Here is a 17,421-nt window from a genome sequence, read left to right on the forward strand (position 1 = left end):
GCTTGCGGTACGGGTTTGGAAATATAAGGAACATATCTTTCATATAAGCTTGAAATAATTGTAAAAAAACAAAAAGGTTCAATTACACTCACACCTTTATATGGTTCGCATAAGGCATGTTACAGGGCTTGTTTATGGAAAACAGACGGAAGACCGGCAACAACATGTGCTGATAGTCGGTGTAAACGGAAGACAGATGCCACAAATTATGTTTGTTGCTACTGTTAAACCCGGTTTAATCAGTGTACAGTAAGTGTACATCTTGCATTTGTGAAATGTTACATGAATGGAGGAAAGCTTGATACAATCCGATTGCGCCATCTGTCGACGAGAATGCAAACGTAAAAGTGACAAATATATATATTGTATCAAGTAAAGACAACATGCTACAATGTAGCTTCATGCACAAAATAATTATATCATAAACCCTTGAGCAAAGCACTTAACTCTCCCAAGCGGTGCAGCGGTCTAAGGCACTGCATCTCAGTGCTAGAGGCGTCACTACAGACCCTGGTTCAATTCCGGGCTGTATCACAACCGGCCGTGATTGGGAGTCCCATAGGGCGGCGCACAATTGGCCCAGGTTTGTAGTGGGTTTGGCCAGGGTAGGCCGTCATTCTAAATAAGAATCGTTCTTAACTGACTAGTTAAATAAGTAAAATAAAATAATTTCTCCTGTAAGTCGCTCTGGATAAGAGCTTCTGCTAAATGACGAAAATGTAAATAAACTCGAGGTTGGAAGCCTACATGCAAACCAATTGTTAAGCTTTTGTATAAATATTCACAATAACTGAAACACCGTTGGTTTACTTTCTCACTTTCAATTCATTATAATGAAATATTACGTCAGTAAACACGCGACTTTCAAAATGGGTATTATTGTTTGTTATCTATTAGCCTACAAATGCGTAGCCTAATGACACCAGATAAATAGACCGTTATGCAACGGTTTTGCCTTGTGCAAAGCAGGCTCCCATGTGCCGTTAACGTTCAAAATCGTCCCTCGGGAACCAGAACGCACAAGAAGAGATTCCGTTGGATTCCACCAACAAGACCCAACAACGACCAACAGGAATCCACTGCCTCACAGACGTCTACACCCACCTACTCTCTATATTTCTCTCTCTCCCTCATCCACTCTTGCTCCCCTCTCTCTCTCTTTCTCTCTCCCCCTCTGTCTATCACCTCTCCCACACACACACACACACACACACAGTAGGCAGAAAACTGATACTTTCCAGGAAACAGATTTAATATTGAGCAACAACCAACCTCGCCATGATTGTCAAAGTAAGAGTCACTGAACATACAGCAGCATCCACAATCCACCACACCCATCAAACACACCAGGAAAACAATCTTGCAAAACGAGACCTTCAACAAGTTGGCAACATGGGAAGAAACTCTTTGAAATGCCGCATTCAAGACAACTTGGAAAATCATAACCTCAGAGTTCAAATTTGCATACGCATTTTTTTTACGTAGAGCTTCCAATTGGTTGATTATGATACTTTCCTAGTGGAACCAAAAATTGGACCTCATTTTTCTACGAGTTTCCAAGTTGGAAATTTCAGAGTTTCCGAGTTCTGATACATATAATAAAATACAATTTGATACAAGTCACATTAGAATGATCGTAAAAATAAAAATAATATTCACAGAAAACAAAAACCCATTAATATAGTAGTCATTCAAACACCTGTTCATAAATAGAAAAACCTCTTTATATATTTTCAGTGTATATACTATATTGTACAGTTATAGAAAATATAATATAATTCTGTACCATGCATAGATAGCCTTCTGGTTGTCTTTCCCTTATGAGTAGTCAGGCACTTATACAGTATACACACATACACTGGCCAAGAATCGAGTGCCGAATCACACGCAAAAACAACAAAGCCACTTGTAAAAATAAAAAATATGAAAACACCAGAACAAATTCTAAACACATTGATATGAAAGGATAATAGCGTTTCTATACATTAACCCACAACAAAGACCACTTATAGAAAACATATCAAAACCAACAGCGTTATATAGTGGAGTGTATTCTAACCTGAGAATCAGTATGTAAATCCTATACAATCTTAGCCTGGTACCAGATCTGTGTATTGTCTTGCCAATTGTATGGATATAGTCTTGTCAAACACCATGGTTGTACAGCACAAACACATCTGGGACCAGGCTATAGCGGAGTGGAGATGGCTATACAGCACAAACAGATCTGGGACCAGGCTATAGCGGAGTGGAGATGGCTATACAGCACAAACAGATCTGGGACCAGGCTATAGCGGAGTGGAGATGGCTATACAGCACAAACCGATCTGGGACCAGGCTATAGCGGAGTGGAGATGGCTACACAGCACAAACAGATCTGGGACCAGGCTATAGCGGAGTGGAGATGGCTATACAGCACAAACAGATCTGGGACCAGGCTATAGCGGAGTGGAGATGGCTATACAGCACAAACAGATCTGGGACCAGGCTATAGAGGAGTGGAGATGGTTACACAGCACAAACAGATCTGGGACCAGGCTATAGCGGAGAGGAGATGGCTACACAGCACAAACAGATCTGGGACCAGGCTATAGCGGAGTGGAGATGGCTATACAGCACAAACAGATCTGGGACCAGGCTAGAATAATCTCACTGTGCTTTTCCAGTATGCAAGTAGTAATCTCTTCTGCAGAAGTTGGATCCCTTCCAAGTCCTATTGGATATGAATGTAAACATGACTGGCACTTTGTTTCACAATCTCTGTCTTTCAACAGTCGCTACAGTTGTATAAGACAGGGTTGGGATCAATTCCATTTCATTTCAGAATGTAAAACTAATTCCAATCAAAAGCATTGAAGAGAATTGGAATTTCAGTGTATTCCTGAATTGACTGGAATTGAAAAGGAATTGGGCCCAACCTTGGTATTGCAGTAGATACAACAATCATATAGAGTATAGTGTACAGTAGTTGTGCAAAAGATTTCCTATAGCCCACCATTTGGAACTTTCAGTAGTGTAAACCCAAAACAAACATTGGTTATTTTCATCAATCAAATGCATAATAGCATTAAAACACACAGTATAAATTCATAGCAAAGTACATATTTAAATATATTAATCCCTTTACTGAATATATAGTGTTGTGTTTTTTCTTTTTACAGATAATCTACATCGGGAGGAGAGTTCCATGTAAAACCCTGAATAATCTCAAACTGGGCATAATCTCAATCCTAATCTCACACGTTGTTTCATATTTATAATGGACGTATCCCGTATCCCTTATCCCTCTCTCCTTCAGTCCCTTCTTTCTACTGCACCCCCGACCCTGTAGTATCATCACTATCCTGATCATTCGAAAGCGGCGACCCAGGCATCGACTCCCCCCCTGCCCCTTTCCCCCCTTTCAGCCCCTTCCCCCTCAGGAAGGCGGAGTTGGGGTGAAGGGCGTGGTAGTGTTTGAGCAGTGTATCCTGGGAAGGGGCGGTGTGGCCACACTCCTCACAGACATAGAGCTTGTTGCGTCTCTCCTTATAGGCGTACTGCAGGGTCACACCGTGGATCTTCTTCATGTGAGACTCTAGAGAGCAGCGCTGGGTGAAGGCCTTGTCACAGAGAGAACACTTGTAGGGACGCACTCCTAGAGAGAGATGGGTTAGAGATGGAGGGAGAGATGGGTTAGAGATGGAGAGAGAGATGGGTTAGAGATGGAGGGAGAGATGGGTTAGAGATGGAGAGAGAGAAGGGTTAGAGATGGAGAGAGAGAAGGGTTAGAGATGGAGAGAGAGATGGGTTAGAGATGGAGAGAGATGGGTTAGAGATGGAGAGAGAGATGGGTTAGAGATGGAGAGAGAGATGGGTTAGAGATGGAGAGAGAGATGGGTTAGAGATGGAGAGAGAGATGGAGAGAGAGATGGGTTAGAGATGGAGAGAGAGAAGGGTTAGAGATGGAGAGAGAGAAGGGTTAGAGATGGAGAGAGAGAAGGGTTAGAGATGGAGAGAGAGAAGGGTTAGAGATGGAGAGAGAGATGGGTTAGAGATGGAGAGAGAGATGGGTTAGAGATGGAGAGAGAGATGGGTTAGAGATGGAGAGAGAGAGATGGGTTAGAGATGGGAGAGAGAGATGGGTTAGAGATGGAGAGAGAGAGAAGGGTTAGAGATGGAGAGAGAGAGAAGGGTTAGAGATGGAGAGAGAGATGGGTTAGAGATGGAGAGAGAGATGGGTTAGAGATGGAGAGAGAGATGGGTTAGAGATGGAGGGAGTGATGGGTTAGAGATGGAGAGAGAGATGGGTTAGAGATGGAGAGAGAGATGGGTTAGAGATGGAGAGAGAGATGGGTTAGAGATGGAGAGAGAGAAGGGTTAGAGATGGAGAGAGAGAAGGGTTAGAGATGGAGAGAGAGAAGGGTTAGAGATGGAGAGAGAGAAGGGTTAGAGATGGAGAGAGAGATGGGTTAGAGATGGAGAGAGAGATGGGTTAGAGATGGAGAGAGAGATGGGTTAGAGATGGAGAGAGAGATGGGTTCGAGATGGAGAGAGAGATGGGTTAGAGATGGAGAGACAGATGGGTTAGAGATGGAGAGAGAGAAGGGTTAGAGATGGAGAGAGAGATGGGTTAGAGATGGAGAGAGAGATGGGTTCGAGATGGAGAGAGATGGGTTCGAGATGGAGAGAGATGGGTTAGAGATGCAGAGAGAGATGGGTTAGAGATGGATGGAGTGATGGGGTAGAGATGGAGGGAGAGATGGGTTAGAGATGGAGGGAGTGATGGGGTAGAGATGGATTGAGAGATGGGTTAGAGATGGAGAGAGAGATGGGTTAGAGATGGAGGGAGTGATGGGTTAGTGTGGAGAGAGAGAAGGGTTAGAGATGGAGGGAGAGATGGGTTAGAGATGGAGAGAGAGATGGGTTAGAGATGGAGAGAGAGATGGGTTAGAGATGGAGAGAGAGATGGGGTAGAGATGGAGAGAGAGATGGGTTAGAGATGGAGAGAGAGATGGGTTAGAGATGGAGAGAGTGATGGGTTAGAGATGGGTTAGAGATGGAGGGAGAGATGGGTTAGAGATGGAGAGAGAGATGGGTTACAGATGGAGGGAGAGATGGGTTAGAGATGGAGGGAGAGATGGGTTAGAGATGGAGGGAGTGATGGGGTAGAGATGGGTTAGAGATGGAGGGAGTGATGGGTTAGAGATGGAGAGAGAGAAGGGTTAGAGATGGAGAGAGAGAAGGGTTAGAGATGGAGAGAGAGATGGGGTAGAGATGAGAGAGAGATGGGGTAGAGATGGAGAGAGAGATGGGTTCGAGATGGAGAGAGAGAAGGGTTAGAGATGGAGAGAGAGAAGGGTTCGAGATGGAGAGAGAGATGGGTTCGAGATGGAGAGAGAGATGGGTTAGAGATGGAGAGAGAGATGGGTTAGAGATGGAGAGAGAGAAGGGTTAGAGATGGAGAGAGAGAAGGGTTAGAGATGGAGAGAGAAGGGTTAGAGATGGAGAGAGAGAAGGGTTAGAGATGGAGAGAGAGAAGGGTAGAGATGGAGAGAGAGATGGGTTAGAGATGGAGAGAGAGATGGGTTAGAGATGGAGGGAGAGATGGGTTAGAGATGGAGGGAGTGATGGGGTAGAGATGGAGAGAGAGATGGGTTAGAGATGGAGAGAGAGATGGGTTAGAGATGGAGAGAGAGAAGGGTTAGAGATGGAGAGAGAGATGGGTTAGAGATGGAGAGAGAGAAGGGTTAGAGATGGAGAGAGAGATGGGTTCGAGATGGAGAGAGAGATGGGTTAGAGATGGAGAGAGAGAAGGGGTAGAGATGGAGAGAGAGAAGGGTGAGAGATGGAGAGAGATGGGTTAGAGATGGAGAGAGAGATGGGTTAGAGATGGAGAGAGAGAGATGGGGTAGAGATGGAGAGAGAGATGGGTTAGAGATGGAGAGAGAGATGGGTTAGAGATGGAGAGAGAAGAGAGATGGGGGAGGGTTAGAGATGGAGAGAGAGAAGGGTTAGAGATGGAGAGAGAGATGGGTTAGAGATGGAGAGAGAGATGGGTTAGAGATGGAGAGAGAGATGGGTTAGAGATGGAGAGAGAGAAGGGTTAGAGATGGAGAGAGAGAAGGGTTAGAGATGGAGAGAGAGATGGGTTAGAGATGGAGAGAGAGAAGGGTTCGAGATGGAGAGAGAGAAGGGTTCGAGATGGAGAGAGAGATGGGTTCGAGATGGAGAGAGAGATGGGTTCGAGATGGAGAGAGAGATGGGTTAGAGATGGAGAGAGAGAAGGGTTAGAGATGGAGAGAGAGAAGGGTTAGAGATGGAGAGAGATGGGTTAGAGATGGAGAGAGATGGGTTAGAGATGGAGAGAGAGATGGGTTAGAGATGGAGAGAGAGAAGGGTTAGAGATGGAGAGAGAGATGGGTTAGAGATGGAGAGAGAGAAGGGTTAGAGATGGAGAGAGAGAAGAGAGAGATGGGTTCGAGATGGAGAGAGAGATGGGTTCGAGATGGAGAGAGATGGGTTAGAGATGGAGAGAGAGATGGGTTAGAGATGGAGAGAGAAGGGTTAGAGATGGAGAGAGAGAAGGGTTAGAGATGGAGAGAGAGATGGGTTAGAGATGGAGAGAGAGAAGGGTTAGAGATGGAGAGAGAGAAGGGTTAGAGATGGAGAGAGAGAAGGGTTAGAGATGAGTTAGAGATGGAGAGAGAAGGGTTAGAGATGGAGAGAGAGAAGGGTTAGAGATGGAGAGAGAGATGGGTTAGAGATGGAGAGAGAGATGAGATGGAGGGAGAGATGGGTTAGAGATGGAGGGAGTGATGGGGTAGAGATGGAGAGAGAGATTGGTTAGAGATGGAGGGAGTGATGGGGTAGAGATGGGTTAGAGATGGAGAGAGAGATGGGTTAGATATGGAGAGAGAGATGGGTTAGAGATGGAGAGAGAGAAGGGTTAGAGATGGAGGGTGAGATGGGTTAGAGATGGAGAGAGAGATGGAGAGAGAGATGGGTTAGAGATGGAGAGAGAGATGGGTTAGAGATGGAGAGAGAGATGGGTTAGAGATGGAGAGAGAGATGGGTTAGAGATGGAGAGAGAGAAGGGTTAGAGATGGAGAGAGAGAAGGTTTAGAGATGGAGAGAGAGAAGGGTTAGAGATGGAGAGAGAGAAGGGTTAGAGATGGAGAGAGAGATGGGTTAGAGATGGAGAGAGAGATGGGTTAGAGATGGAGAGAGAGATGGGGTAGAGATGGAGAGAGAGATGGGTTAGAGATGGAGAGAGTGATGGGTTAGAGATGGGTTAGAGATGGAGGGAGAGATGGGTTAGAGATGGAGAGAGAGATGGGTTACAGATGGAGGGAGAGATGGGTTAGAGATGGAGGGAGAGATGGGTTAGAGATGGAGGGAGTGATGGGGTAGAGATGGAGAGAGAGATGGGTTAGAGATGAGGGAGTGATGGGGTAGACATGGGTTAGAGATGGAGGGAGTGATGTGTTAGAGATGGAGAGAGAGAAGGGTTAGAGATGGAGGGAGAGATGGGTTAGAGATGGAGAGAGAGATGGGTTAGAGATGGAGAGAGAGATGGGTTAGAGATGGAGAGAGAGATGGGTTAGAGATGGAGAGAGAGATGGGGTAGAGATGGAGAGAGAGATGGGTTAGAGATGGAGAGAGAGATGGGTTAGAGATGGAGAGAGAGATGGGTTACAGATGGAGGGAGAGATGGGTTAGAGATGGAGGGAGAGATGGGTTAGAGATGGAGGGAGTGATGGGGTAGAGATGGAGAGAGAGATGGGTTAGAGATGGAGGGAGTGATGGGGTAGACATGGGTTAGAGATGGAGGGAGTGATGTGTTAGAGATGGAGAGAGAGAAGGGTTAGAGATGGAGGGAGAGATGGGTTAGAGATGGAGAGAGAGATGGGTTAGAGATGGAGAGAGAGATGGGTTAGAGATGGAGAGAGAGATGGGTTAGAGATGGAGAGAGAGATGGGGTAGAGATGGAGAGAGAGATGGGTTAGAGATGGAGAGAGAGATGGGTTAGAGATGGAGAGAGAGATGGGGTAGAGATTGAGAGAGAGATGGGTTAGAGATGGAGAGAGAGATGGGTTAGAGATGGAGAGAGAGATGGGTTAGAGATGGAGAGAGTGATGGGTTAGAGATGGGTTAGAGATGGAGGGAGAGAAGTGGGACGAGAGGAGATGGAGTAGCACTAGGTGGAGAAACGGGGTGTGGGGTGGGTGGATTGGTTAGTGGTTGGTGTGGTGTACTGGTGAGTCTGTTCGCCTTTCTGTCCGTGCTCCTGTATGTGTGTCCTACCTGTGTGTGTGTGTGTGTGTCCTACCTGTGTGTGACCTACCTGAGTGTGTGTGTGTCCTACCTGTGTGTGACCTACCTGAGTGTGTGTCCTACCTGTGTGTGACCTACCTGAGTGTTTGTCCTACCTGTGTGTGTTAACTACCTGAGTGTGTGTGTGTCTTACCTGTGTGTGTGTGTGTTCTACCTGTGTGTGTGTGACCCCTACCTGTGTGTGTGTGTGTCCTACCTGTGTGTGTATGTCCTACCTGTGTGTGTATGTCCACCTGTGTGTGTTTCCTACCTGTGTGTTTGTGTGTGTGTGTGTGTGTGTGTGCGTGTGTGTCCTACCTGTGTGTGTTCTGACGTGTCTCTTCAGGTCGAAGGTGTCGTTAAATCCTTTACCACAGTGGTTACATAGGTGTCTCTTAGTATCACTGTGACACTTCAGGTGCCGGTTCAACATCCTCTGGTACTGGAACACCTTCTGGCACATCTGATGGGTTACACAGAAACAGGAGAGAGAGATGGGTTAGGGAGGAAGTGGAGAGGGGGATGGGTTAGGGAGGAACAGAAGAGAGAGATGGGTTAGGGAGGAACAGGAGAGAGAGATGGGTTAGGGAGGAACAGGAGAGAGAGATGGGTTAGGGAGGAAGAGGAGAGAGAGATGGGTTAGGGAGGAAGAGGAGAGAGATGGGTTAGGGAGGAAGAGGAGAGAGATGGGTTAGGGAGGAAGACATGGAGAGAGAGATGGGTTAGAGAGGATGACATGGAGAGAGAGATGGGTTAGAGAGGAAGAGGAGAGAGAGATGGGTTAGAGAGGAAGAGGAGAGAGAGAGATGGGTTAGAGAGGAAGAGGAGAGAGAGATGGGTTAGGGAGGAAGAGGAGAGAGAGATGGGTTAGGGAGGAAGAGGAGAGAGAGATGGGTTAGGGAGGAAGGCATGGAGAGAGAGATGGGTTAGAGAGGAAGACATGGAGAGAGAGTTGGGTTAGGGAGGAAGACATGGAGAGAGAAAGGGGTTAGAGAGGAAGAGGAGAGAGAGATGGGTTAGGGAGGAAGAGGAGAGAGAGATGGGTTAGGGAGGAAGACGAGAGAGAGATGGGTTAGGGAGGAAGACGAGAGAGAGATGGGTTAGGGAGGAAGAGGAGAGAGATGGGTTAGGGAGGAAGAGGAGAGAGAGATGGGTTAGGGAGGAAGACGAGAGAGAGATGGGTTAGGGAGGAAGACGAGAGAGAGATGGGTTAGGGAGGAAGACGAGAGAGAGATGGGTTAGGGAGGAAGACGAGAGAGAGATGGGTTAGGGAGGAAGACATGGAGAGAGAGATGGGTTAGGGAGGAAGGCATGGAGAGAGAGATGGGTTAGAGAGGAAGACATGGAGAGAGAGTTGGGTTAGGGAGGAAGACATGGAGAGAGAAAGGGGTTACAGAGGAAGAGGAGAGAGAGATGGGTTAGGGAGGAAGAGGAGAGAGAGATGGGTTAGGGAGGAAGACATGGAGAGAGAAAGGGGTTACAGAGGAAGAGGAGAGAGAGATGGGTTAGGGAGGAAGACATGGAGAGAGAAAGGGGTTACGGAGGAATAGAGGGATTGATTAGAGATGGAGGAAGATGAGAAAGGGGGATGGAGAGATGGTTACAGAGGAAGAGAAAGATGGATGATTAGAGATGGAGGGAGTAGAGAGAGGGTGAAAGCTCTTCTGGCATAGCTGACAGAAAGATGGAGAGAATGGGTTAAAAGGGAGAGGGGGATTGAGACAGGGATGGAGAGAATGGGTTAAAAGGGAGAGGGGGATTGAGACAGGGATGGAGAGAATGGGTTAGAAGGGAGAGGGGGATTGAGACAGGGATGGAGAGAATGGGTTAGAAGGGAGAGGGGGATTGAGACAGGGATGGAGAGAATGGGTTAGAAGGGAGAGGAAGGGTGAGAGGATCGTGACATACCTTGCACACGAACGGCGCTTGAGCACCTGTCCCTGACTTCGTTACTGTGGAGACCAGGGCAGTAGGGGACGTCGTCAAGGAAACAGGTGTGGTGGTGATTTTGGGGACGGAAGGCTGGGGAGGTATTGGAATCTCACTGGGTAGCTCACCTGTAGTCACCTACAGAAGAGACAGAGATAAAGAGAGAGAGAGAGAGAGATGGAGAAAATGGGATAAAGAGAGAGAGAGATGGAGAGAATGGGATAGAAGAGGGATTGAGACGGATGGGGGAGAGAGAGAATTAAAAAAAAGTTGGTCACAGGCGATAATTGGGGGTCTTATATTCTCAGAAAACCAAACACGACTACATAAATAAAAATACATTTAAAAAAAGCCCCCCCCCCATCATTCTCATAATGCCTCAGTCACTCACCTTGATTTTGGAGCGGACATAGGTGCTGCTCTGTGCTCTCCTCTTCACCTCTAACCCTGTGACCTGTAACCCTGTGATCTCTAACTCCCGACCAGGGCTCTGGGGTTGACCCAGCACCGTGCACGAGGGCATCTCCGCTATAGGGGTCATCACGCTGCGCACTGAATGTGACTGTGTGTATTTGGTGTATTCGTAGTGCGTCGTTGTGGCGAGACAGGGGCCGGTCTCTGCTAGACTGGCTTCAGTTTCCTCCAATAAGGGCACGGGGAAGACAGACACTGAAACGGACAGAGAGAAAGGATACGATATAAGAATATATATATATATAAGATATAACCTAAGAATTGGATACATTATGGCACAGTCACTCACACTAGAAGGACAGAGAGAAAAAGTTCAAGATAAGAGCGTGGGTGGTGTCTAATTGTCTGTTTAAAGTATGCCAGAGAAGGCCCATGTCACACACAGTCTAGTTACCGTTGGACCAGTCTGACCAGCCAGTCCAGAGACACAGGTTGGTACTATACGCTCCTTAAACACACACACACACACACACACACACACACACACACACACACACACACACACACACACACACACACACACACGCCTCCGCAGCCATATACAGTATTTGTGTCTCACTGCTCTGTGTGCACTTGTGTTTGCGTGTTCGTAGCAAAGGTTACCTATCCTATTCAACCTGTTACATACATCCCTATTAGAATCACAGAGACATTGTAACGATTCACTGATTCCCATCAGTCCCCGATTCAAATGCTTTAGATACAAGTTTATCGGTCGTCAGACCCCCAAACTGATCCAAATAGCATGTGTCGGGCAGAAAAATCGATTCAAACTCCCATCCCGAAAATACCTCTCATCTTTTGTGACAACTGATTTAACTACATGTAACTGCGTTGACAGACATCGATCTGTAAGTCATTTTATATGCTGAACAACCCCAGGCAATTTCAATAGCCTAGTCAAAGTGAGCACTGAGCTCAGCTTCGCATGCTGACCAATGAGAGGTGGACGGCCTGTTCCTGATCTTGGCACCGTCAGCATTCAAAATGCTAAAATGGCAACGCATTATATTAGGCTTTATTAGTTGAGTGACAACCTATGTCATTTGCTAGGTAATTGTTATCTATGGGATGTTAAAAAAAAATGGTGTTTTACCAAGCTAGCAGAGATAAACTCATTTGTCTATAGCTCCTAAAACCTTAACAGAGGTTACAATAGATTTTATTTTGATTGTTCACCATCAGCAATAGTTTTGGTTGTTTTGCTTTTAACAAATCAGTTTTTATGGTTATTTTTAGATATGAAACAATCAACTTTATCCTGTATAACGAGGAGGTGTACTGGTATGGCCGAAACCAGAGGACAAAATCTCTCAGTAAAAACGTCCAAAACGTTCACAACCATTTGAATTGTAAGATGAGGGTGAAATCCAAAATTGTGCTATCTATTAATTGGCTATGTCATAGCCAATTTGTAAACAATAAATATTTATACATTACTAGCTCAAACTCTTAATCTGCAAAAATTACTAGTCTAGTTAATTGGTGGGTGATGGTGATTTCAGAACCAAAGTGTGGAGACAAACAATCTGATAGTGGTAGATGGCTAATCCTCCTTTATGGCTCTAATCTGATAGTGGTAGATGGCTAATTCTCCCTTATGGCGCTAATCTGATAGTGGTAGATGGCTAATTCTCCCTTATGGCCCTAATCTGATAGTGGTAGATGGCTAATTCTCCCTTATGGCCCTAATCTGATAGTGGTAGATGGCTAATTCTCCTTTATGGCGCTAATCTGATAGTGGTAGATGGCTAATTCTCCCTTATGGCTCTAATCTGATAGTGGTAGATGGCTAATTCTCCCTTATGGCCCTAATCTGATAGTGGTAGATGGCTAATTCTCCCTTATGGCTCTAATCTGATAGTGGTAGATGCCTAGTTCTGCCTTATGTCTGCTCAGGTGCCTACATAGTAAATACAACACACACACACACACACACACACACACACACACACACACACACCTACAGCAGATTTGAATTTAGAATGGAAAATGAATGTGCATCAAATCATATCACATCCAACCGAATCGAATTGATTTGTTCTCTAATCAAACCGAATCGGTTCAAACTGTTACGTTCCCCAGCTAGAAAACCAAATAATGTCGCTCAAACGGAAGGGAGAACTAACAAAGAGCCACTGACAACAACCAAAATGAAACAGGTGGAGTTTTAGGGCTGGGTTCTGAAAGACACTGAAAGTTGCCTAGCAACAACACCTGGAACCTAAAAGCCACCCACCAACGCCCACTAAATTTACCCTGAAGAGGAAAACAAGAAGAAAACAAAAACACACCAAACTTAAAGACAGGAAACAAACCAAAAAGTGGAACAAAACAAAAAACAGGGAAGATCAGATAAAGGATTGTTTGTCTAGAAATTAAGATAGGGAGAGCTATCTAAATGTGTTAACCCTCCACATCTCTCAAGACAACTGGAGCACTGGGACAGCCTCTCTTAAATAGCACAGGTGAAACAGAGCCAACTAAATGCTTTAACCAGTGGTTGAAAAAGTATCCAATTGTCATACTTGACTAAAAGATAGAAAATGTCTCAAGTAAAAGTCATCCAGTAAAATACTACTTGAGTAATCTAACTAAAATGTATCGATGCGTATGGAATGGTCTTGAAAGGTAATGATGCACATCTTTAGCTACTATTAATGATATTTGATCAGGGACGTTCCCATTTCACTACATTACAAACACCCAGAGCCAGTAATTGTTGAAGTGTGTGTGTGTGTGTGTTCTGTAAAAATCTGTAGATTTTTATTTTTTACACCCAAAAATATTTAACTAGGCAAGTCAGTTAAGAGGAAAAATCCTATTTACAAAGACGGCCTAACCCTAACGACGCTGGGCCAATTGTGCGCTACCCTATGGGACTCCAAATCACAGCCGGATGTTATACAGCCTGGATTCGAACCAGGGACTGTGGTGACACCTCTTGCACTAAGATGCAATGCCTTAGACGGCTGCGCCACTCCAGAGCCCAATCAATAGTAAAGCACACAATGAATCTGTTGATTCTATAACAGGTCAGGAGACAATCGGATAACTGGCAAATCAGCATGCAAATATATGAGAGCGAGAGCCATTGTTTTGTGTGGGTCATAACGGTATCCTTCCCGGTCGTCATATAGGAATAGGATGAAGTTGCGTTTAAAGTACCCGTTTCTTAATGGCTCAACTGAAGCCATATTTCACTTTAAATGATAACACACACACTGACCCGATTAGACATGTCGGTGAGTTAATGTCGAGCTGTTTGCTCACCCCTCCCTTGTACACCAGCACCGCGCGTCTCCAGCCGAACAATAACTGTCCAGAAAAAAACAGATATTATACTAATGATATTCGAAAACTTGGTTCAATCTCGTCTTTGAAAAACAAATTTATGCTATCTAACAGTCTGAAACGAACTGTTTAACGAGAAGTACACCGTTCAGGCCTACTGTAGACCTAATATAATTATATAAACTAAAGAGTTTGGAACCTCGCCTGCAGAGAGACAGAGAGAGAGAGAGAGTCAACAATAGGTCTGAGCGTAATGCTGTAGTGTGTTGTGTTTGCTAAGGGTGTATGACCGTGTGTAGGGAGACGAAGGTAGTAGCCTAGCTGTAGTCCGTTACTTCACCCAACATCTACTAGCCTAAACATTAACCAGAACGCGGGGACGCGCACACACACCCTTCCCGCGCACTCAAGGAATAATTATTCTACCCAAGTTTGCCCAGGCACTGTTATGCACCGGTTTTTTTTTTCTCAACTTGGAAAAAATATATTTCCTGTTCTCTTTATTCATTGAAGCTACAAAGCTAAAATAATACAATGGCTACTAAGCAAAGACGTTTCATAGTTTGTCTACTCTATACTTATATAATTATCTTGCTCAGAATTATGGAGAGAAATGTGTAACCTAACCTACGCTAAACGCGCAATGGTGATAAACACCATGGAAGCATTGTGTGAACAGTGATCAGAGCTGTAGTTGGAGTGACAAGTCGGGGCGGTGGGGCAGACAACTTCACATAGCTGGGTAATAACTAGGCTACTGGCGTTGTCACCTGGACGACTGCTGGTGTTTTGGCGCTTCACGCAATAACCTAACGTTCAAAATCTTTGGAGGTAAATAGCCTTGGTTTTTAAAATGGTTTCATAAAAACGTATTATACTAATCAAATAATGCACATCAGCAAAAAAACTACTTACTGAGAGGTTTGGTTTGTTTGTTATTCAAACCGTTGTTAATGTTTTAAAAAATATATTAGTTCAGGAAGTGAATTCTATCTCCTGTTCGGGTGGCTAATCTAACGGTCAGTTTCAGTACCATAGACTTTTAAAGGATGTAAAAGGTAATGATTAAAAGGTAACGGTTGTGGGGGAAGGGGGTCTCTCTCTCTCACACACACACACGCACACAGGGGGAGAGGGGGAGGTGGTGGCAGGGAGTGGCGGAGTAACCCGTTAGGTTCGGTTATCTGATACCACAGCCCCTAACAATAAAACACCCCAGAGGCACAATGGCGATTGTTCTCAAGATCGCGAAAGAGAGACATACAATTAAAAGTACGTTGAATTTGCATGGAGGAGATGCAATAGATGTGGCTTGTTTGTCACAAAACAGCATCAAAGGCTGAATTGGAGGTTAAACCTTCCTCAAAAACATTGGCAAGTATTCGGCTACTGTGCAGACGATAACTAAATAAATATAATTAATTTTAGACTGCATGGCAAACAGTTACATGCCTATCTGTTCTAGCCTACACAGTAGGACTACATCTGTAATCTATTATTGCAAATCAAGATCCACTTGTTTTATGAAGGGGTATAGGCTGCCTACATGCCAACCAAGGCACAGTCAAGATATGACAGGCCGTATATATGGGTGAAGTAGATTGGGGCAGTGTTGCAACCGTTTTCACACCCCCGCCTACAAGGAAACAACTCGGGTCTGAAGGTCGGACAGAAGGAGGTGTAACGGTGTCGTGGTTATCGTTGTGGCTCAAATGGGAACGATGACAAGCTATAGTTGGGCCTTGCCCACTGCAAGGCAATGTGTCAACACTGAAACACATTAGCCTACCTTAGACAGAAAAAAAGTGAAATAAAATCACAAAGAAAGTTGTTAAAAGTTCTCTTAGTCTATGATTTATCCTGGAATGACATTGTAAAAAAAAAAAGTTTCCAAAACTTCCCAAGCCGATAGACTACTGTTACAGAATGTAGCCAACTATTTTGGATAAATAATTGTAACAGTTTAAGGTTGTGAGTAAAAAAAAAAAAAAAACGTTTCAATGTATCATGAATTATAGCCTAACAATGATTTAATAATGTCATGGAACGCTGATTTCCCGTTATTTTATTCTGTGCTGCTGCCCGTGCTCCACCGAAACAAAATGGTTCATTAACGGAACACCATCCTCGAGCTCTCTCACCTGGTATATACACGTCCCCGCGCTCGTCGTCTGGCAGCTCGCTCCAGTTCCGCTTATAGGGCGAGTATCTCGCCTTCTTTACCAGGAAGGCTCGCGGCATGGTCGGGTTGGTTTTACGGTTAAACTGTCCTCTTCGGTCAACTTTCTGTAGAATCAATACGCTCCAGGTAAACTGGTGAAAAAAACGACTTCAAAAATATACCTTCCCCTCGTGAAAGAAAAAAATAATAAACCGGGGAAGGATCGTTCCCTTCTCTTTCGTCGCGCAGTCCTCCCTCCTTTCTGTTCTCCACCTCTACAACAAACTTTGTAGCTCCGCAGTTTGTCTTCTATCCGTTTTTCTTCTCTTCTCTCTTCTCCGTTCTTTTTCTCCCCAAGCCCACACACTCCACAAAAACAGCAATGACGTCGCTACAGGTGAGGTCGCTTGTTCAGGTGTTCCCGTACTTGAAGGTTACGTTCTATCCTCGACTTAAAGTAACGGGAGTTTGTCAGGTAGACCGCTGATATTCCGATTCAGCGCCACGCAACACGGTGAATTCAGAGGTTGGTCCATGCACGACACAGGTAGGCTAGTCCTTTCCTTTATTCAGGAAGCACAGGTAGCAGCGCGCATGCGCCACAGAAATAACGGTGACAAACCAAACCTGGGTTAGGCTACTACCTGTTGGACCGGTTTTTTCTTTTTTTTTTACTCCCTCCCTCTTTCTCCATTCAGTTTCGCGGTGGGAAGGAGAAGAAGGGGTAGAAAATATATTGGAAATGGAGGGGGTAGCTAGGTTAGAGAAGGATAGAGAATGACATGAGAGAAATAGTTGGTTAGGTGGAAGAGATTTTGGCGTAGTGATGCACAGGTAACACCTATAGTGGGAGGCAATAGGCTATTGTGTGTGTGTGTGTGTGTGTGTGTGTGTGTGTGTGTGTGTGTGTGTGTGTGTGTGTGTGTGTTATATATCTCAAGCACAGAAGGCCACAGCCAATAGAGGCTGCACGTTGACATGCTCTTACCAACATAAATAGTGTGCATTGAAACTACAATGGAAACTTCCATATCATTTGATTATTATAACACATGTGTCCTACACCTTACCCTCAGGAGGACAAGATTATAGGCCTGCATGTTTGAAAGATCTCTGTAATCTCTGTCAGGTATATAGTAAAGACCATTAATCGCCCTCAAATGTGTGTGTTGTCCTGCCCTCCCTCCTACTGTGTGTTTACAGACCCCCACTGTTAACCATTATCCCTTTGTCTCTCTGATTTGTTCCCCCCCAGGCCACCCTCTACC

The 17,421-nt window shown here is 45.1% G+C and overlaps 1 protein-coding gene across 1 annotated transcript; it reads right to left on the minus strand.

The window, feature by feature from the left end:
* Positions 1-1,231: 1,231 nt before the first annotated feature.
* LOC106608479 (putative transcription factor Ovo-like 1) lies at positions 1,232-16,723 on the minus strand. The gene is made up of 5 exons (XM_014206408.2): positions 16,134-16,723; positions 10,616-10,893; positions 10,204-10,362; positions 8,614-8,758; positions 1,232-3,637 (listed from the first exon to the last, which is right to left on the minus strand). Exons 1-5 carry the CDS (start codon positions 16,231-16,233, stop codon positions 3,309-3,311), a joined length of 1,011 nt encoding a protein of 336 aa, XP_014061883.1. The 5' UTR covers positions 16,234-16,723; the 3' UTR covers positions 1,232-3,308.
* Positions 16,724-17,421: the final 698 nt, after the last annotated feature.

The sequence above is a fragment of the Salmo salar genome, chromosome ssa07 (genome assembly GCF_905237065.1).
Source record: "Salmo salar chromosome ssa07, Ssal_v3.1, whole genome shotgun sequence".
Taxonomy (NCBI): Eukaryota; Metazoa; Chordata; class Actinopteri; order Salmoniformes; family Salmonidae; genus Salmo; species Salmo salar.

Bases quoted from the DNA above. Each gene is read 5' to 3' on its own strand.
- LOC106608479 (XM_014206408.2), bottom strand. From the start codon at position 16,233: ATGCCGCGAGCCTTCCTGGTAAAGAAGGCGAGATACTCGCCCTATAAG. The intron at 10,894-16,133 runs GTGAGAGAGCTC...TGTCCGTTTCAG, and splicing joins CGGGGACGTGTATATACCAG to TGTCTGTCTTCCCCGTGCCC. The intron at 3,638-8,613 runs GTAGGACACACA...ATCTCTCTCTAG, and splicing joins ACACGTCAGAACACACACAG to GAGTGCGTCCCTACAAGTGT.